The 23,112-nt window shown below is 58.1% G+C and overlaps 1 protein-coding gene across 1 annotated transcript; it reads left to right on the top strand.

Moving 5' to 3' along the window:
- The first annotated feature begins 3,048 nt into the window (after positions 1–3,048).
- On the top strand, positions 3,049–21,938 carry LOC308578068 (tapasin-like). The gene is made up of 8 exons (XM_081178352.1): positions 3,049–3,170; positions 5,686–5,885; positions 10,990–11,332; positions 12,131–12,463; positions 12,937–13,263; positions 13,615–13,704; positions 21,039–21,079; positions 21,405–21,938. Exons 1-8 carry the CDS (start codon positions 3,110–3,112, stop codon positions 21,405–21,407), a joined length of 1,398 nt encoding a protein of 465 aa, XP_081034478.1. The 5' UTR covers positions 3,049–3,109; the 3' UTR covers positions 21,408–21,938.
- Positions 21,939–23,112: the final 1,174 nt, after the last annotated feature.

Raw genomic sequence — 23,112 nt, 5'->3', positions numbered from 1 at the left:
AAAGGCTTTTAATTTGTAATAATAATAATAATAATAATAATAATAATAATAATAATAATAATAATAATAATAATAATTTATACCCCGCCCATCTTTATGTCCTACTCTTATGCCTTGAATATCTTGAGCTAATCTTAAGACTTTCGCCAGAACTTCCAAAACAGTTATAATTACCAATGGTGATAAAGGACAACCCTGTCTGGTACCTTTTGTAATATCACAAGTTTCTGTTAAAGTGTTGTTAACAATCAGTTTGGCTTTCTGTTCATCTCCGCCAAGCTAAGCAGTTTGCTCCTTACCTCTCTCGCCCTGACCTAGCCACTGTGATCCACGCAAAGGTCACCTCGAGACTTGATTATTGTAACTCGCTCTACGTGGGGCTGCCCTTGAGACTGACCCAGAAACTCCAGCGGGTGCAGAATGCCATGGTGAGACTCCTTACGGGGTCCTCGCCTTGGGATCACATTCACCCAGTGCTATTCCAGCTGCACTAGCTCTCAGTGGAGTACAGGGTCAGATTAAAGGGGCTGGTTTTAACCTTTATAGCCCTATACGGCCTAGTACCCTCATACCTATGAGACCGTCTCTCCTGGTATGTCCCACTGAGGACCTTACGGTCTTCAAATAAAAACATATTGGAGATCCCGGGCCATAGGGATGTGAGGCAGGCCTCAGCCAGAGACAGGGCTTTTTTGGCCGTGGCCCCAATCTGGTGGGACGCTCCGTCACAAGAGACCAGGGCCCTGCAGGACTTGACATCTTTCTGCAGGGCCTGCAAGACAGAGCTGTTGCCCCAGGCCTTTTGGCCAAGGCACAGTCTGACCCCCTCTCTCCTTCTGTAATCTTCATAGAACTCTAGCCCAATGGTTGCCATTAATTTGATTCTGAACTGATTTTAGAATGTTTTTTAATTAATTGACTGTGATTTTATGTAAATTGTGCTATTTTTACTGGTGTTAGCCACTCTGAGCCTGGCTTTGGCTGGGGAGGGCGGGATATAAATAAATTGTTGTTGTTGTTGTTATAAATAGCTCCCAGTCCCATATGGAAAGGTTGATCAAAGTCCATCATCTCTAAATTATTTTTCATAAAGTTCCATGAAATATTGTCAAAGGCCTTTTATGCATCTATAAATATTAAAGCTGCTTGCTTGTCATTCCAGGTCTCCAAATATTCTATTAGGCCTACCATATCTCTTACATTGTCTTTCATATGTCAACCAGGAAGGAAGCCTGCTTGACCTTCATGAATTAATTCTTTCACCAATTCTTTTAACCTATTTGCTAAAATGTTAGCAAAAAGTTTATAATCATTATTTAATAACGAAATTAGCTTATAATTTTTCACCATAAATGGATCAGCACCTTGTTTTGGAATTATTGTAATATATGCTTCTTTCTAAAAGACTGGTAATTGGTAATGTTCCTTTATTCAGTATGTTATTCAGAACATTCTTCAATGGCTGATTCATGGCCCCTGCCCAGAAAGGCTTCCCTTGGGGCTCTGGGCTCGAGACCTGAGCTGATCTGGAGGAGGATCTGGCAGGGGGAAAGGATGGCCTGGCAGGGGCTCCCCCATTTCAAGGGGGATTCTGGCCATCCCCCCCAGACTTGGCAGAGAGAAATGGGGGGCAGCAGGACCCTCTGCTCCCAGACTTGGGGGTCTCCCCCTGCCATTCAGAAGCAGAACACCCCCCTGCAGCCCTGGGACCCCCTTCTGGGTAGTGCTTAAGAGCGGTAGTCTCGTAATCTGGGGAACCGGGTTCGCGTCCCCGCTCCTCCACATGCAGCTGCTGGGTGACCTTGGGCCAGTCACACTTCTCTGAAGTCTCTCAGCCCCACTCACCTCACAGAGTGTTTGTTGTGGGGGAGGAAGGGAAAGGAGAATGCTAGCCGCTTTGAGACTCCTGAAGGGGAGTGAAAGGCGGGATATCAACATCCAAACTCTTCTTCTTCTTCTTCTTCTTCTTCTTCTCCGCCAGGCACCCAAAGGGGGAAGAGAGAGGAGACTCACCGGACTCTTCCCAGGAGGGAAACAGAGGCAGCATGTGAGGAGACAAGAGATGTGGGAAGCGGCTGGGCACGGAGGAAGGGGATTTTGCTCTGGAGGACCTGCTGCCTGCTGTCTCTGCTTCCTGTCCTCTCTAGGACTCCAGCTCTGTTCGATTTAACCCTTTGCAAGCTGAGCGCAGCCAGCAGGCCACTCTCCCTCCCTCCCAGAATCCGGGTGGTCCAGAGCATGTGCAGAATTCTCTGTGATTCTCGGCTCAGAGGCCATCAAGATAGCAGCCTCGTGCCCTGCCCCCAGGTGTGCGGGCGGGGTATAAATTGTTGTTGTTGTTTAGTCGTGTCCGACTCTTTGTGACCCCATGGACCAGAGCACGCCAGGCACTCCTGTCTTCCACTGCCTCCCGCAGTTTGGTCAAACTCATGCTGGTAGCTTCGAGAACACTGTCCCACCATCTTGCCCTCTGTCGTCCCCTTCTCCTTGTGCCCTCCATCTTTCCCAACATCAGGGTCTTTTCCAGGGAGTCTTCTCTTCTCATGAGGTGGCCAAAGTCTTGGAGCCTCAGCTTCAGGATCTGTCCTTCCAGTGAGCACTCAGGGCTGATTTCCTTCAGAATGGAGAGGTTTGATCTTCTTGCAGTCCATGGGACTCTCAAGAGTCTCCTCCAGCACCAGAATTCAAAAGCATCAATTCAAAAGCATCAGCCTTCTTCATGGTCCAGCTCTCACTTCCATACATCACTACTGGGAAAACCAGAGCTTTTACTATTTGTTGACAAGGTGATGTCTTTTTAAGAAGCTGTCTAGGTTTGTCATTGCTTTTCTCCCAAGGAGCAGGCGTCTTTTAATTTCGTGACTGCTGTCACCATCTGCAGCGATCATGGAGCCCAAGAAAGTAAAATCTCTCACTGCCTCCATTTCTTCCCCTTCTACTTGCCAGGAGGTGATGGCCCCAGTGGCCATGATCTTCGTTTTTTGGATGTTGAGCTTCCCCCTCCCTCCTGCCCCGCCCTCCTTCCTCTCGGGGCTCCGAAATCGAAAGGGGAAGCTGGACGGAGTCTCTGCCATCCCCGCCTCTCCTTGCTCTCTCCCTGCCGAGCCTCATGGCTGCCCGACCCGCTCCGCTCCGCGCCAAGGGGCTCCCGCTGCTGCTGCTGCTGCTGGGTAGGTCGAGGCTGGACGCCTGGGTCCCCCCCTTGCAGGGCGCGGGAGGAGGAGAGCTCGGGGCCGGACGCCTGGGTTCCCTCCGAGGGGGGGGCGGAGGAGGAGAGCTCGGGGCCGGACGCCTGGGTTCCCTCCGAGGGGTGGGGGCGGAGGAGAGCTCGGGGCCGGACGCCTGGGTTCCCTCCAAGGGGGGGGCGGAGGAGGAGAGCTCGGGGCCGGACGCCTGGGTTCCCTCCGTGGGGGGGGCGTAGGAGGAGAGCTCGGGGCCGGACGCCTGGGTTCCCTCCGAGGGGGGGTGGAGGAGGAGAGCTCGGGACCGGACGCCTGGGTTCCCTCCATGGGGGGGGGGGCGGAGGAGGAGAGCTCGGGGCCGGACGCCTGGGTCCCCCCCTCGCAGGGCGCGGGAGGAGGAGAGCTCGGGGCCGGACGCCTGGGTTCCCTCGGGGGGGGGTGGTGGAGGAGGAGAGCTCGGGGCCGGACGCCTGGGTTCCCTCGGGGGGGTGGTGGAGGAGAGCTCGGGGCCGGACGCCTGGGTTCCCTCTGAGGGGGGGGGGGGCGGAGGAGGAGAGCTCGGGGCCGGACGCCTGGGTTCCCTCCGGGGTGGTGGTGGAGGAGGAGAGCTCGGGGCCGGATGCCTGGGTTCCCTCCCAGGGGGTGGGGCGGAGGAGGAGAGCTCGGGGCCGGACGCCTGGGTTCCCTCGGGGGGGGGCGCGGAGGAGGAGAGCTCGGGGCCGGACGCCTGGGTTCCCCCTCGCAGGGCGCGGGAGGAGGAGAGCTTGGGGCCAGACGCCTGGGTTCCCTCCGGGGGGGGCGGAGGAGGAGAGCTCGGGGCCGGACGCCTGGGTTCCCTCCGAGGGGGGGGGGCGGAGGAGGAGAGCTCGGGGCCGGACGCCTGGGTTCCCTCCGAGGGGGGGGGGCGGAGGAGGAGAGCTCGGGGCCGGACGCCTGGGTTCCCTCCGAGGGGGGGGTGGAGGAGGAGAGCTCGGGGCCGGACGCCTGGGTTCCCTCCATGGGGGGGCGGAGGAGGAGAGCTCGGGGCCGGACGCCTGGGTCCCCCCCTCGCAGGGCGCGGGAGGAGGAGAGCTCGGGGCCGGACGCCTGGGTTCCCTCGGGGGGGGTGGTGGAGGAGGAGAGCTCGGGGCCGGACGCCTGGGTCCCCCCCTCGCAGGGCGCGGGAGGAGGAGAGCTCGGGCCGGACGCCTGGGTTCCCTCGGGGGGGGTGGAGGAGGAGAGCTGGAGGAGAGCTGGGGGCTGGACGCCTGGGTTCCCTCCGGGGGGGCGGAGGAGGAGAGCTCGGGGCCGGACGCCTGGGTTCCCCCTCGCAGGGCGCGGGAGGAGGAGAGCTTGGGGCCGGACGCCTGGGTTCCCTGGGGGGGGGCGGAGGAGGAGAGCTCGGGGCCGGACGCCTGGGTTCCCCCTCGCAGGGCGCGGGAGGAGGAGAGCTTGGGGCCGGACGCCTGGGTTCCCTCTGGGGGGGGCGGAGGAGGAGAGCTCGGGGCCGGACGCCTGGGTCCCCCCCTTGCAGGGCGCGGGAGGAGGAGAGCTCGGGGCCGGACGCCTGGGTTCCCTCTGGGGGGGCGGAGGAGGAGAGCTCGGGGCCGGACGCCTGGGTTCCCTCCGGGGGGGCGGAGGAGGAGAGCTCGGGGCCGGACGCCTGGGTTCCCCCTCGCAGGGCGCGGGAGGAGAGCTTGGGGCCGGACGCCTGGGTTCCCTGGGGGGGGCGGAGGAGGAGAGCTCGGGGCCGGACGCCTGGGTTCCCCCTCGCAGGGCGCGGGAGGAGGAGAGCTTGGGGCCGGACGCCTGGGTTCCCTCTGGGGGGGCGGAGGAGGAGAGCTCGGGGCCGGACGCCTGGGTTCCCTCCGGGGGGGGCGGAGGAGGAGAGCTTGGGGCCGGACGCCTGGGTTCCCTCCGGGGGGGCGGAGGAGGAGAGCTCGGGGCCGGACGCCTGGGTTCCCTCCATGGGGGGGGCGGAGGAGGAGAGCTCGGGGCCGGACGCCTGGGTTCCCCCTCGCAGGGCGCGGGAGGAGGAGAGCTTGGGGCCGGACGCCTGGGTTCCCTCCGAGCGGGGGGGGGGGGGGGCGGAGGAGGAGAGCTCCCCCCCGTGGTCGGATTTCCTCCCCCTGCAAGGCAGAAACTCAGCGGGCGCAGGAAGGGGCTGGCGGGGGAAACTTCTCCGGTGGGACTCCTGCCTGTCGCAAAGCGGGGCGGGGGGGGGATTTGGCCTGGGACAGTCCCTCCGCTTTCGCTTTCGCTTTCCTGGCCGAGTCCCGAGTCCGGCCCCGTTGCTGCCCCGCCGCGTCCCAATGGAGCCTCCCTGGCCAGAGCCCGTCTACCTTGCCCTGGTCCGGATCCAGCCGGGCTCTCCCGGGGGAGCCTCCAGGCCCAGAGGCAGTCTGCCCAGACTGGGCTTGGAGGCTGGGCTGGGGGGGACCCAGATGCTGCTGCTGCGGCTCCTTTGGGGACCCCCAGGGGCATCTAGTCCACCCCCTTCTTCTTCTCCCTCCTCTCCTCGCAGGAGTGTGCTTCGGCAGATCCCCGCCTCCGCTGGCCAAGCGGGGCTGCTGGTTCCTGGAGGAGGCTGGGGGCGGAGGCTCCGGCATGTCCAGCGCCCCCAAGCCGCGCCCCGCCATCTTGTTCCTGCCCCCACCCGGGAGACGCCTGGAAGAAGCTGCCCTGGAGTCCGAGTTGGGCTGGATGACCCTCGGGGTCCCTTCTGTGAATCTATCCCATGAAAGAGAACTGGCTCCCACCTGACCCAGTGAACTTCCAGAGGGACGCATCTCCGAGGGGGCGCCCCCAGCTCGCCGCTCCGCCTCCGTCCCCAATTCTGGGGGGCTGGGGGGGCAGCTGCTTTTCTGCTCTTTCCCCTTCTTTCGAGGCATCTCGTCCCTCCTCCTCCGGCCAGGCCAGAATCAGCATCTCCGGCGGGAGACCCCTTGCTCAGGGTGCCTTTCGGGGGGGGGGCTGGGAGAGGGGTCCCTTTCCCCCCCGCCCTCCTCCCGGGGCTCCGAAATCGAAAGGGGAAGCGCGGACGGAGTCTCCGCCATCGCCGCCTCTCCTTGCTCTCTCCCTGCGGAGCCTCAGGGCTGCCCAACCCGCTCCGCTCCGCTGGGGAGGTCAAGGCCGGACGCCTGGGTCCCCCCCCCCTGGCAGGGCGCGGGAGGAGGAGGAGGAGAGCTCGGGGCCGGACGCCTGGGTTCCCTCGCCCCCGTGGTCGGATTTCCTCCCCCTGCAAGGCAGAAACTCAGCGGGTGCAGGAAGGGGCTGGCGGGGGAAACTTCTCCGGTGGGATTTCTGCCTGTCGGCAAGCGGGGCGGGGGGAGGGAGGGTTTGGCCCGGGACAGTCCCTCCGCTTTCGCTTTCCGTTTCCTGGCCGAGTCCCGAATCCGGCCCCCTTGCTGCCCCGCTGCTCCTGCCCTCCGGCCCCCCGCCGCGTCCCAATGGAGCCTCCAGGCCCAGAGGCAGTCTACCTTGCCCTGGTCCGGATCCAGCAGGGCTCTTCCAGCTCCTGGGTATGGAGACCCCCCCATAGGACACCCCCCCCTGTCCCCTGGGTCCCATCCCTGCTTCTCATTCACCTGGAGGGACTTGAAGCACCGCCTCTGAATTCCGCCTCCCTGGGAGACCCATTTCACAGGCGCCACAACTGAGGCTGGGAAACTTCACCCATGTCGCTGTGGGGCTGATGCAGCATTTCCCAACCTGGGCATGAGTTAATTATTACGCACCCCCCCCACCCACCCACACAATGTGATATACCCATTTCACAGGCGCCACAAATGAGGCTGGGAAACTTAAAGGATTCTCTGGATCTTCAGTGTCGGCAAACACTCCTTCCCCAATCTCCGTCTTTAAACCTCCAGGGACAGAGTTGCTTTCCTTGGAGGCTGGAAGGCCAAATGTCAGGGATTCCTGAGCCAAGATTCCTGCAATGCAGGGGGTGAGACTAGATGTCCCTCGGGGTCCAACCTACAGGTCTTTACTTTTTTATTTTTAAAACATCAGTGTGATTGAACAACACTAAATAATAATAATAATAATAATAATAATAATAATAATAATAATAATATCTTATATCATTATAAGAGTTAAGCATTCCAATTCCATATATACTTCTCTAATGTCTAGGTGATATTATTATCCCAAAACATAGATGTTGATTCTTAACCCACTATATCTGGTATCAATGCATTCCAACTCTGCAACTCTTTATGATCATTTTATAACGGCCCTGTAGCGGATTCCCCCTCAAGCCTCCGATTCATCAAGACGCATTATGTCCCTGCTAACGACCCCCAATTAAATATAGCTGATACGCCTCACATGACGCCAATTCAGTGAATTTCTGCCATTGACCACAGCCTCTCTTGTGTGAGGGGAAACTTGGGGATTTAGAGTCCAGGGCAGAAGAAAAGTTCTCTTTCCCGAGGAAAAGGTGGGGTCCGGAGACGGGTCTTTCAGGCAGAAGTCAACTTGGAGGCTGTCAGGGCATTCAACGCAGAAGTCCAGGCGCAGAAGTCTCTTCTCAGGCCGATGTTCCGCTTTCCAGACATCGTGCTCCAATGCTCCAATTTCTGCCCCTTCTTCCCTCTCCTTCCTGGACTGAGTCGTGTCCCATTCAGACTTGGGGGGTTCCTGAGCGAGGGGCCCTTTCCCTCCTCTCCCCCCTCAGCCCGCCCCCCACACCCAGGGGGTCCCCTCAGCCCTCCTTCTTGGGGGTCTCCCTTCCCTCCCCCCTCTCAGCCCGCCCCCCACACCCAGGGGGTCCCCTCAGCCCTCCTTCTTGGAGGTCTCCCTTCCCTCCCCCTCTCAGTCCGCCCCCCCACACCCAGGGGGTCCCCTCAGCCCTCCTTCTGGGGGGTCTCCCTTCCCTCCCCCCAGTGGACTTTGACTGAGACCCACGGAGAGGAATAAAGCGAAGTGATGATGAGGGCCAACAGGCCTGGCTCCGGGTTCAACCACACAATTTAAACTGAGAAGACTTGAATAATAAAAAGTGAATAGAGAACAAAGAAATAAAAAGGGGGGAAGGTATATTCCAATATATCACTATATATGCAAACAACTACAGTTCCGTACATTCTTCTCTGGTATATAGGTTCAGTGCTTTTTTTCTAAGAAACGTTCAGGGTTACTCTCATTTTGACTCAAGAAAATCACCATTTCATAGTTCCAATTGGGAAAAATAAATACAGTGAATGGACAAAAGAAATCATCTCAGGAACTCAGGAGTCCTATTGTTGTGGATTAATTTAATCTAGTTATGCTTATTCTGAATGTACTTCAAATTGTTTTCCAACCTCAGCATTTACAGTGGTGCCTCGCAAGACGAAATTAATTCGTTCCGCAAGTCTCTTCGTCTTGCGGTTTTTTCGTCTTGCGATGCACGGTTTCCCATAGGAATGCATTGAAAATCAATTAATGCGTTCCTAGGGAAACAGCCTTCAGACCAGGTCCGGGGACAGTCTGTCCCCCGACCTCTTCTGAAGGCTGGGGGGGGGGGACAAGGGCTTTTCTTCCCACCCCCAGCATTTTAAAAAACCCCGGGACAGCGGAGGACTTCTCCGCTGTCTGGGGCGATTTAAAAGCCCCTGGGAAGGCAGGCAGGGGGGACAAAGACTTTCGCCCCCCCGTCTGCCTTCAAAAGCTCTCCCGGGAAGGCAGGCAGGGGGGAGCAAAGACTTTCGCCCCCCGCCCACCTTCAGAAGAGTTCCAGGACCTCTTCTGAAGGCGGGTGGGGGGGCGAAAGTCTTTGCTCCCCCCCGCCTGCCTTCAAAAGCCGTCCGCGATAGCGGGAAGCGCTTCCCTGCTATCCCGGACTGCTTTTAAAATGCTGGCGGTGGGGAGTGATACGGACCGAGAGGGGGGGTGCCTCTTCCCTCCTTCTTCCTCTGAAGCGTCCGAGGCGATGACCTCGAGGGTGCCTGCCATATGTTCACCCTCAGCCCCCCTCACCGTTACACAAGCACCACACTTCTCACAGACCCCCCCCTTTTCTCCTCCTTCCACGAGCGAAATAAGCTCAAATATTCCCCTATCTCTTCCTATGCCTATCTGCGCTCCATACTTAGAACGAGTGGACCGGGTGTTCCTATTTTCTTCGCTTACTCCTATGGCCGCGCTTTGGCCAATCACAGCCATGCATTCATTCTGCAGAAGCTAGCTCAGGGAGCTACTGCACGCCTCATTTCACCCCTGACAAGCTGCTGACGGCCCCCCACGGCGAGAACAATGGATCCGAAACCAGGGACCTCGTAAACCTGTCAAATCCTGCTACAATGTATCCACTCTTGCTGAAATTGTATCCATTCTGTTTCCGCTTTTGCTTCATACTACTGAATAGACTAGAAAGCATTGAAATCTTTGGAAAATGATATAAAATCAACCGTAGCTCCGATTTCCTCACTCTTGGTGTCATTCAACTCAGCTCTCCTTGGACTCCATGATGCTATCCCGACTGCCATAATCCCCAGAGCGGCAGGTCACGTACACAGGAACTCCTTAATCCTGTCAGATAGTTTCGCCAAACCCTTCCTCCTGGCAATACGAGGTGACAGACGATGCATATCTCTAGCCCATTGTCTTGCCACCATCGGTACTCAATAAATGTTTATCTATGTACATTTCTTGCTCTGCATATTCCCCCTCCCTCATCCGAAATGCTAATGAATGTAATCCCACCCCTTCCTTAATCTATTCATGACGTGTGGAATATATTCATGATGTAATTCACGAAACATGACCTTCCCATAATGTATTCATGACGTTTCCTGCACTGCATTCTGGGTTATGGAGGGAACTTTTAAAAGTCTATGCCACCCCATTCTCGGGGTTCAATGCCACTTTGAACCTGCTGCGCAATAAACTCGGATCTTCGTACTTTGCTCCTGTGTCCGGCTGAGCTCCTTTCTTCTCCGCTAGGACCCGCGGACTTTGTCCGACGAGCTGGGAGGCTGTGCCCTCACGCACCCAGATTTTACCCTAATAGGGAGCAAAGCCTTTCGGCCCCCGCCGGCCTTCCTGGACCTCTTCTGAAGGCCGGAGGGGGGGAAAGGCTTTGCTCCCCACCACCAGCATTTAAAAAAGGTCCCCGGAGATTTCCCTATGGGCTGTCGTCTTGCGAAGCAAGCCCATAGGGAAATTCGTCTTGCGAAGCGCCTCCAAAACAGAAAACCCTTTCGTCTTGCGGGTTTTCCGTCCTGCGAGGCATTCGTCTTGCGAGGTACCACTGTATATCACTATATATGCAAACAACTACAGTTCCGTACATTCTTCTCTGGTATATAGGTTCAGTGCTTTTTTTCTAAGAAACGTTCAGGGTTACTCTCATTTTGACTCAAGAAAATCACCATTTCATAGTTCCAATTGGGAAAAATAAATACAGTGAATGGACAAAAGAAATCATCTCAGGAACTCAGGAGTCCTATTGTTGTGGATTAATTTAATCTAGTTATGCTTATTCTGAATGTACTTCAAATTGTTTTCCAACCTCAGCATTTACACGATTCAGAGGTATCTGAACCAAGCAAACTGCTTGGTTGTTTTGGTTTATTAACTGCATTTAAATCCCATTAAATAGACAAAACAAATCCTCCTTAGAGGGCATCTTGTTCTCGCTGAGATTCCTGCATCGCAGGGGTTGGACTAGATGACTCTCGGGGGTCCCTTCCAATTCTGTGATTCTGCGAGTTGAACTGAACTGGCTGACCCAGAACGGTGGAGTTGGGAACCCCAAAGGTCATCCACTCCAACCCCCTGCGATGTAGGTTGGGGGGTCCGGCAGTGGAGAGACAAGGCTCATCATTCCCCCCCCTGACACTGGTTCACCTCCCCCTGCTTTGTCCCCCCGGCAGACCCCTCAGGGGCCCTGTGGGGCGGTCAGGCCTCGGCCACCCCCCCGCCCTGGCTGAGTCCGGATGCCAGCGAGGCGGAATCCTCCTGCGAGATCAACGCTTACGCGCCGCAAGAGTCCCACTTTGTCCCCTGGGCGGAGGGGCTGGCGGGCGGAGGGGGCTGCCCCCGCGCCCTGGAGAGGGGCAAGTGGCTCATCGCCAGCATCCAGGCCCCCGACGCCGAGTTCGGGGTCAGCAGCGTCCTGCACACGGAGGAGGCCCCGCCTTGGAAGCAGCAGGATGGGGTCAGCAGCGTCACCACCACCGCAGGTCCCACCTGGCGAGCGGAAGGGGAGCAGCCGAGCGGCCTAGCGGTCAGAGCCCTGCGCCAGCAGCCTGGGAGAGAGGGACCGAGGGCCAGTCGGTGCTTCTCAGGCAGGCCGGCCTGGCAGGGTCAGCGCGGGGGAAGGGGAGGGAGGCCGCCTTCAGCCCCTGGGAGGAGAAAGTGGGGCAGAAAAGCAGTTATTGGGAGTGCCCAAGGTCATTGGTTACACCCTCCTGGGGGTCAGGGGGTGGGGGGCACCGTGGGGCAAGCGGAAAGCAGAAATCCCTGGATCAAATGCATCTGCTGGGTTGAACTACTTGGAGTAGTTTGAAGTGGATTTTGAGTCATTTGGCAAGTAATTGTTGCTCTTTCAAATCTTGCTTTCATCTTACTGGGTCGTGCAAACAGTTGTTCCAAACCATGCCTCTTTTAGGGCACTGGCTGAAAGGGAGAGCGTTTATGGGGGTCCCCCCAAATTTGAGAACCACGAAATTAAATGAATAAATCAAATAGATTGTGGGCTTGCTCAGAGCCGTCTTTCCCATAGGGCGCTGGCCTCTCGGGGGATCGCTCTCCTGCATTGGCATGGGGGAGAGTTGCGCCCCCCACAATGGCTGGCAGTGCGCAGCTACGGCCACCCCAACACTATCGGGCGGACATTTGCAGCCTGGCGCCGCATCTGCTAAACACAGCCCTGGGTTTGTTGTTTTTCCCTTCTGGGATTCCTCCCTTGCACGGGGGTGGGTCTAGATGACCGCTGGGGATCTCTCCCGCTCACCTCGCCCTCCTGCCTCCTTGCGCAGCGGTGCTGTCAGTCTTCACGCGGACGCCGCGCCTGGAGTCCCGCCTCGGGCGCCCGGCGGTCCTGCACTGCGGCTTCTCAGCGCCGGCCTCGGCCTTCTCGGTGGAGTGGCGCCATCAGTTCCGGGGGGCCGGGAAGGTGGTGCTGGCCTTCGACGGAGCCACGCGGGGGGTGTCGGTGGCCGAGGAGGGGGCTGAGCTGCTGCTGGACACCGAGGGCGGCGGTGCCTCCCTGCGCCTGTGGAGCGTGGCCGTCCGCCACGAGGGCACCTACATCTGCACCGTCTACCTGCCCCACCTGCACGCCCAGCAGGCGCTCGAGTTCAAGGTGGTGGGTGAGTGAGCGACCGGGGGGTCTCCCTCGCAGGGAGGGCGGAGGGAAGGAAGGGGAAAGGGGGGTCCACTGCCCAAAGGGACCCCCATGGAGCCAGCATCTTGCATTCTCACAGTGGCCAAATGCCGGCCAGGCCCTAGGGATCCAGATAGACTGCTCCTGGGCCTGGAGGCGCCAAAAGAACATCGGGAGAGTGCTTCAACCTCGCAGTGGCCCAATTGCCCTGAGATCCCTGCCTGGCAGGGGTTGGGCTAGATGACCCTTGGGGATCCCTTCCACCTGTCTGATGCTACGCTTCTAAGAACCAAGCGATCCAGAGAGACTGCCCCTGGCCACTTGGTCAAGCCAACGGGGACCCTGTCTTCCTCAGGATTCGAATCCAAGAGCCCCCCTCTCCCCTCCCGGCAGCTGGGAGCCTGCAGCGCTCCTGGTTGTCAGCAGGGGGCGCTCTGCTCACTCCCTCTCGCCCTGCAGAGCCCCCCCAGGTGACGCTGCACCCCACGACGCTCTCCGTGCCCCCCGGCGCCCGGCCCCAGCTGGCCTGCGAGGTCTCCGGCTTCTTCCCTCTGGGTGCCTCGGTCAGCTGGAAGCGGAGGGGGTCCGGCGCCCCCCAGGACGCCTTCCTGGACATCGGGGACTCGGGGCACCGCCAGGCTCCTGACGGCACCTTCAGCTTCACCAGCTTCGCCCGCCTGCTGCCCGTCCCGACCGAGGACCACGGGGTCTCCTACGTCTGCCATGTGGGCCACGCCGGGCTGGGCGAGGCGGGGGCCAAGAAGGCGGTCGTGCTCCATGTGGCAGGTGGGGGTCTGCACTTGGGGGTCTGTGCCGGGGTCCCCTGGGGGCTGGGTAGCAAGGCCCAGAAGATCGGCTGACTGGCGGAGGTTGGGGGGTCGTCCGTCCTGGGTGATTTAGCTGGGATTCCTCCCTTGAAGGGGGTTGGGCTGGATGACCGCTGGGGTGCCCTCCCAACTAGGATTCTGTGAATTGGCACTGATCAAGTCGGGCATGGGGGGGAGGATATGGGGGGTGGGGCGAAGGTGCAGCTTTGGGACCTGCACTGGGTGGCCAAGGCAGGGTGGGGGTCTGATGTCGCCCCCCTTCTCCCTCCCTGACACCCCCCTTCTGCCTCTGCCCCTTCTCCCCCCCCAGGGTCCCTGGGCCCCTCCCTGGAGGACGCCATCGGCTTGTTCCTGGTCGCCATTGTGCTCCTGGGGGTCTTGCGGTCCTTCTTCCGATGGGGTAAGGTTGTTCCCACCCACCCCTTCTGTACTGTTATTTTTGTTATCAATATGGTCCTATTTTACCATTTGGTCAATATTTTAGGGGATACTTTAGCTGAGATTCCTGGGGTCCCTTCGGATTCTACAATTCTAGGATTCTATAAATGTACACAGCATCCTCCTTTTCTGGATCTCCGGGCAGTTTGCGGCATAAAAATGCACGATGAAAACACAACTGTCAGGGCTGCCACTCAGTCCCAGCTCACATAGGACCACGTTAGCCAGCGTTCAGGTTAAAAGAGTCTTTATTGGATTACAGGTTCCATTTCCAAACTGCAATGTGCAGCCCTACTTCTTCTAGGTCAGACCGGCGAAGACCCGTCTGAGTCTCCGCCTCTAGCACACCAGCTTAATACCCTAGCCTTGCTCCACCTCTTGCGCCTTTCCTTCCGTCTCTGGGTCCTTCTGCCCCCCGGGGTCTCTTCTTTCCTACTCTCTTCTGACGCGGACCCCCCTGACCCTTCCGCCTCCTTGCGGCGGGCTTTGGGACCTGGCTCACTCTCTGGGCTGCTTACTGCGCCAGCTTCCGCTACATTTGAACTTGGCGCGCGCGCCCAACTCTCTACCTTCCTCTTGATCGTTTCGTCGCTCCCCGAGGTGGGCGTGACTACTCCTGACTCATGCCCTCCCTCCTTCTGAAAGCCTCCGGAACCCGATATCTGGTCCCCTTTCTCCCCGCTGCTCCCGGCTGGGTACGTGGGTCCCGATCTCCAACTGCTGCTCTCTGATCCCTCTCTGGACCCTTCTTCCTGGGGTGTCCCCCTGCTTTCCCCCCTTGCTCTGACCGCTGGCGCTCCCTTCTGGGAATCCTCGGACTCACTGGACAGGCTCGGTGATCTCGGGTCGTCATCCCCACTCATCTTTCCTTCGTATTCCTCCCCCTCGCTCTCTGTCTCCTCCCTTCTCTGCGTCTCTGCTCCTGAACCCCTGACATCCATCCCCCCCTCGAAGCCCCCCCTTCCCCCCTCCCCGCTTTCAAGGGTGGTTGCTGGGTGCTCCATCATCACAGGAGTGAATGCCGGATACAGTTCGCTCCTCGTCGCTGGCCGCCAACTGAAGACCTCCGAGTCTTCCTCCTCGCGTTCGTCAACGGTGAGCTGCTCCGCCTCCATTTCAGTGCCGCCGTGCTCGAAACCGAGATCCTCCCCGCACACGTCCATGTCAGTCTCTGCGTCGGTCGCTTGACCTGGCATCTCCAGCCACCTCCGGCGCCACTGCTCCTCTGGCCGATCGTCCCACCAATACGAGGTGTCGGACGCCGAACCCTCCGGTGACCCCTCTGGGGAACGTGTGCCCTGTGCGGGCTCCCCGTCCGAGTCGAAGCCATGGAACGTGCTGGAGGAAAGTGTGGGCGTGAACAACCAGTCGTCGAAGAAGCCTGCTGGCATGGGTCTGTGTGGGAAAAGGGCATGAAACTCGTCCTTGAGCAGGGGTTCCTCCAAAGCGTAGTCTGGCACCCAGCTATTAGCACTGGCCCGGGTGCCCTCTCTGGCTAGGAGGTATTCTACTCCGTCTTCCCCCCATCTGGAGTCCAAAATCTCCGTGACTTCGTTGATGGGGTCCTGCTGTGGCAATCTCCCCGCCTCCGTCCGCTTCTGAGACGGACTCGGTGCCGTTCCTGGTTCCTGGAACCTGTGAGGTGTCCTGTAGGGAGTGAGCACCGACCTGTGGAACACCGGATGCATCCTGGAACCATCCGGTAGCACCAGCCTGAAAGCTACTGGGTTGATCTGCGCTTCGACTTGGTATGGACCGAGTTGCTTGTGCCCCAACTTCTTCTTGGCTAACGATCTGGTCGGCACTGCGTGGGCTGCCAACCAGACCCAGTCTCCTACTCGGATCTCTTCGCCAACCCGCCTGTGCTTGTCAGCTTGCACCTTGTATGCGTGCTTCGCTAGCTCCAGCTGCCGTCGGAGTTGATCGTGGACCTCCTGCAACTCAGACGCGAAAGCGTCCGCCGTCTGCGGTTCCCCTTCCCCCACTCTGTCCAGTCCCGGGAAGGTTCTGGGATTCCTCCCATTGTTGGCGAAGAACGGCGTCACCCCTGTGGACACGTGCTTCGTGTTGTTGTAGGCGAACTCGGCGAGCGGCAGGTAATCCACCCACGTCGCAGGCTGTTGATTGGCATAGCATCTCAGGTACTGCTGCATGATGGCATTGACCCTCTCCGCTTGCCCGTTGGTCTGCGGGTGTCTCGCTGATGTCAGGTTGATCTTGACGTTCAGGAAGCCCATCAGCTTCTGCCAGAAATTCGAGATGAACTGGCGGCCGCGGTCGGACAGTATAGACCGCGGCAGCCCGTGCACTTTGAACACGTGAGCTATGAACAGTTTGGCTGTTTGTTCTGCCGTGGCCACCTTCGCACACGGTATGAAATGTGCCATCTTGGTGAACAAGTCCACCACCACTAGCACAGCTGTCTTGCCTCTCGAGCTGGGTAGATCCGTGACAAAGTCCAGGGCCACCCTCTCCCACGGTTCAAACGGCGTTTGCAGCGGTTCCAGCAGTCCCGCCGGTGGTTTGTGCACCGGTTTGGCCCTCTGGCAGGTGTCGCACCTCGCGACGTAGTCCGCGACTTCCCCTCTCAGTCTGGGCCACCAAAAGTCCCTTGCGACTAATTCCATTGTTTTTTCTGTGCCAAAGTGCCCGGCCGTGGGTGCGTCGTGCAACTGCTGCAGTACCTTGGCGCGAAGTTCATCTCCCGGCACGTAGATGGCCCCTTTACGTAAGAGCAAGCCGTCTCGTATCTGGAACTCGTCGCTCTTCGCCGTGCCCTTGTGCACCTCGGCCATCTTCGCCTGCGCGAATGAGTCGTCCTGTAACGCCCGCCGCACCGCATCCAGGTCTACTGAGGCTGAAGCGCACGCCCACGCTGTTGGCGCGAAGATGTGCATGGCTGCCGCTGGCGTCGCCTCTTCGAGGTATTGCGGTTTTCGGGACAGTGCATCCGCCATGATGTTGGTGTCGCCTGGGACGTACTCTATTCGGAAATCGAAGTCAGCAAAGAACTCCGCCCAACGTATCTGCCTCTGGTTCAGGAACTTCGCCGTGCGCCAGTGCTCCAGATTCTTGTGGTCCGTGCAGACCTGCACCGTGTGCTTGGCGCCGATCAGGAAGTGTCTCCACGCCTTGAAAGCTGCATGAATGGCAAGCAACTCCCTGTCCCAGATGGTGTAGTTCTGCTCCGACTTGCTGAGCTTTCTGGAGTAGAACGCTCCCGGCCTCCAGACCCCCTGTGGGTCCCTCTGCAGCAGGACAGCTCCCACTGCTCTATCGGACGCGTCTGTCTCTACCCGCATCGGTCTGCTGGGGTCGATATGCAGCAGTTGCTCTTCCGACGCGAAGAGACGCTTGAGTGCCTGAAAGGACTGCTCCGCCTGCTCCGTCCAGATGAATTTCTTTTTCTTGGAGCTTAGCGTGTCCGTAATAGCCGCCGTCTGCATCGCGAACCCCTTGATAAACTTGCGATAGAAGTTGGCGAAGCCGACAAACCGCTGGACCTCCTTCCGGTTGCGCGGGCTCTTCCAATCCAACACCGCGCGAACCTTGGCGCTGTCCATGGCTAGCCCCTTGTCCGACAACTTGTAACCCAAGAAATCCACCTCCTTCGTGTCGAACTGGCACTTCTCCAGTTTGGCGTACAGTCTATGCTGCTGCAACCTCTCCAGCACCTCCCGAACGTCTTGGTCATGCGCTTGCTGCGATTCGGAGAATATCAGGATGTCATCCAGAAAGCAGACGCACTTCTTGTAGAGGAGTCCCGCCAACACATGATGCATGAAAGCTTGAAAACAGTGAGAACCGTTTTGCAATCCAAACGGCATCACTCTGTATTCGTAGGTGCCCAGAGGCGTGAACATGGCTGTCTTCCACTCATCGCCCTCCCTCATGCGGATGAGATTGTACGCCCCTCGCAGGTCCAACTTGGTGAACACGCGTCCCTTGCGCACCGTCGCCAGTAGGTCGTCAATCCTGGGCATGGGGAAATCAGAGGGCTTGGTCATCTTGTTCAAGAGGCGAAAATCCACCACCAGTCTTTTTTGGGGCGTGTCCTTCTTCTTCACGAAGAAAACAGGACTGCCCCCTACTGCCCTGGACTCCCGGATGAAACCGCGCTCCAAATTGTGATCTATGAACTGTTTGAGTTCCTGTAGTTCGTCCTCAGACATGGAATACAGCTTCCCTTTCGGTAGCGTCGCCCCTGGTAGGAGGTCAATCTTGCAGTCATATTGCCTGTGCGGTGGTAGCTTGTCTGCCTCCTTCTCGCAGAAGACCTCCAGAAAGTCTGCGTATTTGTGGGGGACTGCTTGCAACGTTCCCAACTGCAGTTGTGAGTCCTCCTCCTCTCCCTCCTGTCTGCGCAGGATGCAGTGTTCTGCGCAGTAAGAGGAGCCGAAGATCAGCTGTCGCTGGTACCAAGCCAGTGTCGGACTGTGCCTGTCCAGCCAACTCATGCCCAACACAATGGGTGTGTCCGACAGTCGGGTGACATTAAAACTGATGACTTCCCTGTGGTTACCAAGGCGCATCACCATTGGCGGCGTCTGCTTCACCACCTGCCCCCCCAGCAACTCTCTGCCATCCACTGTGACGACTTGCAGGGGCAGAGTGGCAGGTAATAGCTGTATAGCGTGCTGCTCCACAAAATCCTGCGCTATAAAGTCTGCGTTGCTTCCAGAATCCACAGAAAGCGGCACTTCGATAGTGACGCCATCGGGTAGCTGGAGAGATGCTGTGAGCTGCACTACTGGTTTGGGTGGGAGGGGGTCCGTGGGTTGCAAGATCGCTGGGGACTGCTTCAGTGATGCGTCTGGCTGGGCCCCAGTGCCTCTGTCTCCAGCCAGACATCGTCGTTTCCCTGCTGGGGTTCGCTGTGTTGCGTGGCCGCTTTCACTGTTGCTGAGGCTGCAGTGTGCTTGGAGCTCCTCTGGGGACACTCTTTCGCCAAGTGTTGAGAGCTGTCGCATATATAACACTTCCGGGTCCCTCTAGGAGGTTTAGTCTTGACTGCCGCCGGTGCAGGGGCTCTGGTAGCTGACTGAGCCCTGGCGCCTCCCACCTCCATAGGTTCCACTCCCCCTCCTGGCGGAGGTGTGGATTGCGCACGCGCAGCTTCCCTGGGAACGAAAGAGAAACTTCTCGCTGCTTCGCGCCCTCCACGTCCTTCGTCTCTGCACCATGGGCGTTCTTCCAGCCTCACCCCCACAGTCAGCGCCCTTTGGACCACCTCCTGCGTGCTCCGGGGCCTCTCCCCCCTTGCAATTTCGTCTTTAACAGCACTGCTCAGACCTTCCCAGAATAGGTCTCTGACTGGGGGCGAATCCCGGTCCCATTCCAAGGCACTGACCAGCGCAAAAAAGCGGGCGTGGTACTGCCGTACGCTCGCCCTCCCTTGTTTCAGTCCATGAATCTCCCGTCGGGCAAGATCCACGTCAATGGTAGATAAAAAGCACGCATCCATCGCTTTGATAAAGGCATCTGCACTCTGAAGCGCCGGATCTTTATCCCTCCACAAATTGCGTAGCCACGCTTTAGCATCCCCATGCAAATGGGATAGTATAAACCCCACTTTCTCTTCCTCATCTCTAAAGTCTTTTGCCAGCAGTTGCAGTGCGCACATTACGTCCGCTCGAAAATTGGGGTACTGTTGTAAATTCCCATCGAAGTGAGCCACCAGCCCTCCTGCTCTCCGTGCCAACCCAACCCCCTCCGGTCTGGGTCCTGGCTGCCCGTGCTTAACCAATGCTTCAAACCTGGCGTGGAGATCTCTGTAGGCGGCCGCCGCAACCTCCTCCCTTTTCTTGGATGCCTGTACCTCCGCGTTCAATTGGGTCACTGCCTGTTGCAGCGCTGAAATTTTCTCTGCTTCCGTCATCTCTGCCAACCGTTGTGAGCTTGCTCCCAAACACCAATTTCCTCCTCTCGCTGCTTCTGCCTCCGCTGCGAGGTATCAGGTGTCCGAAGCTAAATGGGAGACGGGTCTTACTGTCAGGGCTGCCACTCAGTCCCAGCTCACATAGGACCACGTTAGCCAGCGTTCAGGTTAAAAGAGTCTTTATTGGATTACAGGTTCCATTTCCAAACTGCAATGTGCAGCCCTACTTCTTCTAGGTCAGACCGGCGAAGACCCGTCTGAGTCTCCGCCTCTAGCACACCAGCTTAATACCCTAGCCTTGCTCCACCTCTTGCGCCTTTCCTTCCGTCTCTGGGTCCTTCTGCCCCCCGGGGTCTCTTCTTTCCTACTCTCTTCTGACGCGGACCCCCCTGACCCTTCCGCCTCCTTGCGGCGGGCTTTGGGACCTGGCTCACTCTCTGGGCTGCTTACTGCGCCAGCTTCCGCTACATTTGAACTTGGCGCGCGCGCCCAACTCTCTACCTTCCTCTTGATCGTTTCGTCGCTCCCCGAGGTGGGCGTGACTACTCCTGACTCATGCCCTCCCTCCTTCTGAAAGCCTCCGGAACCCGATATCTGGTCCCCTTTCTCCCCGCTGCTCCCGGCTGGGTACGTGGGTCCCGATCTCCAACTGCTGCTCTCTGATCCCTCTCTGGACCCTTCTTCCTGGGGTGTCCCCCTGCTTTCCCCCCTTGCTCTGACCGCTGGCGCTCCCTTCTGGGAATCCTCGGACTCACTGGACAGGCTCGGTGATCTCGGGTCGTCATCCCCACTCATCTTTCCTTCGTATTCCTCCCCCTCGCTCTCTGTCTCCTCCCTTCTCTGCGTCTCTGCTCCTGAACCCCTGACAACAACGTACATGATAAAAATGAGAACCAAAACAAATAACCCAGCCTCCCTCAAGTCTAATTATTATAATGAAAAATAGAAATATTTTCCTGGGGTAGACAATTCAGAATCTATTAAGACCATGCAAATATTGACAGTAAAAGCAGTTGAGAAATCTCTCCTCCACCACCTGACCCCTTTGAATGGCGGAACTGGCACTGGCCAATTGACTCCCCTTTCCCACAGTTGCCAGTACAAGAAGCTCAGCCGGGAGAGCCTGAGACTCTTGATTTCAGGGTTGTGGGTTCAAGATTCCTGCCTTGCAGGGGGTTGGACTAGATGACCCTCGGGGTCCCTCCCGGCTCCAAGGCTCTTTGGAACTCCCTGCCTCTTGATACCAACCAGGCGCCTTGGCCAGACTCTCTTTGGTCGCCTGCTAAAAACATCCCTGCCCAGCGGCTCAGAAATGTTGATTTCCGTTTTAGCTTTCCGCATGCTTTCAAGTATTCCTGTCCATTTCCCTGGGTTTTCTGGTCATTCACCTTTCCCTGCTTCACTTTCCTCCTTTTCAGCTTCTGAAGAAAAACCCAAATCGGAGAAGCCAAAATCCGAGGTCAGTGCCCAAGATGCTCCCAAGACTGCCAAGTTCTCTCGATTCCTCATTTTTCTATTCTTTAAAAATATATCTCTATGCCACCCACTGAGAGGCAGTGCGGTGCAGTGGTGAGAGGGCCAGACTAGGCCCTGGCCGAGAGATCTGGGTTCGAATCCCCAGTCCCTGGCCATGATGAAGCTCGCAGGGGGGCTGGGGGGCAGGATCCAGTCTGCCTACTTCGCAGGGTTCTTGTGGAGCAATTCCCGCAATTGCAACCCCCAGCCAGCTAATGTTTCCTCTCCGAATCGGGTCAGAATCTCACGGATTTCTCTTCTTTCTGCAGTAACGGACTTTGGGCAACCCTGCTCCCGGCTTGGTTTGTTGCCTGTCTCCGGATCCCGTTGAAAGAGCAAAGTGGATCGTAGGCCCCCGGACTCCTGGGTCCCTCCTCTTTCGCTGCCCAGTCTTGCCCCTCCGGTCCCTTGTTGGAAGCCCCTTCCCCTTCCTTTTTGGGGTCAGGGGTCTGCTTGGCTTCGCATCCTGCAGATTCACAGCTGTGATTTCAAGGAGGGGGCCAGATCTGTGCATAGCAAAAGTTCCCCTTTCTGGCAGTCCCTGCCCCTCCTCACTTGCGTGCTGGGAAATTATAGAAGTGTAGAATTGGGAGGGGTCCCTGAGGGTCACCTAGTCCAACCCCCCGCAAGGCAGGAATTGCATCAAAAGCAACCCTAAGGTCCTGGGTCACAGACTCTGCACATGCTCTGGGAGACTCTTGACGGGGGCCTGTGTTGTCTTTGGGATTGTGGGAGAGAACCTTTTTGGAGGAGGGGAGACTGACTTGAGCAAGATTGGCATATCCCTCCCCCCCCCAAATAAATCAATCAGGGATCCTCCACTTACAGAATGTGGGTCATTGGGTGTCCCTTTACCTCCCCCTCTGGGGGACCTGAAGTGGTACAGTCCAGACCCCGGTTTATCCCCTCTAGAGACCTGGGTGCGAAAGGAGCCCGTTTCCCCGCAACATCCCTGCAGAGACGGCCAGGCAGAGCAGCTTTCGTTCCCCTCGGCCCTCTCTCTCGATACGAACAAGGACCTGCCCCCCCTTCCCTCCCCCCAGAGCCCAGAACTCGCCCCCCTCCCCATTCTGTGTAGATTCTGCTGTAGACTGTAAGCCCCGTGGGGCAGAGCCAACCTGGAGAATAAACACGCCTTGAAAAGAACTGCATACCGTGTGCCTGTTTTTTCCTTCCAGGGCTGCAGGAGAGGTGAGGGTGGCCAAGTTTGATAAACAGTAGCAATAAATGGTTGGAGGAGAAGTCTGGGAAGGGGCAAGAGCCCCTCTCTGCCCCCCTCAAGGCTCCTCTCAGGCTCACCCAGGGTCAAAGGCCTCCTCCATTTTTGGAGGGCCAGGAAGTGAGTGGCCCCTGCAGCTTCGCCTGCTGGAAAGGGGGCCACATGCAAGAGGCCAGCCTGGCAGGGTTGTTGTGGAAGGGGGAGCTCCTTGGACTGCCTCCTGGGCCTCCTCCGCAGCTTCACTTCCAGACCGGTCAGGAATTGGAGGGGAGCAGGGAGCTCTGTGCATGGCCATTGGGTGAGGGCAAGAGAGAACCCGGAAGTGGGTGGATTGAGCCGGAAGAGAGAGGAGAGCAGCAGCCGGGGGGGGGGAGGGATGGAGTGGGGGGGCTCCTTGGTGTTTTTCTCTGCCAGGTTGAGAGGGGCTCCAAGCCCTCTTTGAACCGCCCCCCCATCTATTGATTTTGGCTGCCTAACCCTCCCCCCCCAAAGAAGGCATCCTTTTGGAGCCCATCCTCTCCTCCGCCTCACGAAAAGGATTCTGGGACGCTTAGTTTATCCTCCCCAGCCAAAGACACCTTGGTCACCCCAAGAGTCAGCGCTAGGAGAAGGGCTCCACCTGCAGGAATAGGGGAAAGGCCAGGCTGGAGACTCCCCTTCTTGCCTCTCGAACTCGGGGTCCCAGGAGCCCTTTCTGGATGGCCCTCGCTTGCCCCCCCAAATGGGCCAAGACCTCTCTTCCTCCCCCTCAGGCGGGA

The sequence above is a fragment of the Podarcis bocagei genome (assembly GCF_964188305.1).
Source record: "Podarcis bocagei genome assembly, chromosome: W".
NCBI classification, from domain to species: Eukaryota; Metazoa; Chordata; class Lepidosauria; order Squamata; family Lacertidae; genus Podarcis; species Podarcis bocagei.
This window is presented reverse-complemented; position numbering and strand designations above follow the sequence as displayed.

What these genes read in the sequence shown, in the direction of transcription:
- LOC308578068 (XM_081178352.1), top strand. Translation starts at nt 3,110, where the DNA reads ATGGCTGCCCGACCCGCTCCGCTCCGCGCCAAGGGGCTCCCGCTGCTG. An exon ending in GCTCGAGTTCAAGGTGGTGG is followed by an intron (nt 12,464 to 12,936) that starts GTGAGTGAGCGA and finishes CTCGCCCTGCAG; the next exon opens with AGCCCCCCCAGGTGACGCTG. An exon ending in GGTCGTGCTCCATGTGGCAG is followed by an intron (nt 13,264 to 13,614) that starts GTGGGGGTCTGC and finishes CTCCCCCCCCAG; the next exon opens with GGTCCCTGGGCCCCTCCCTG.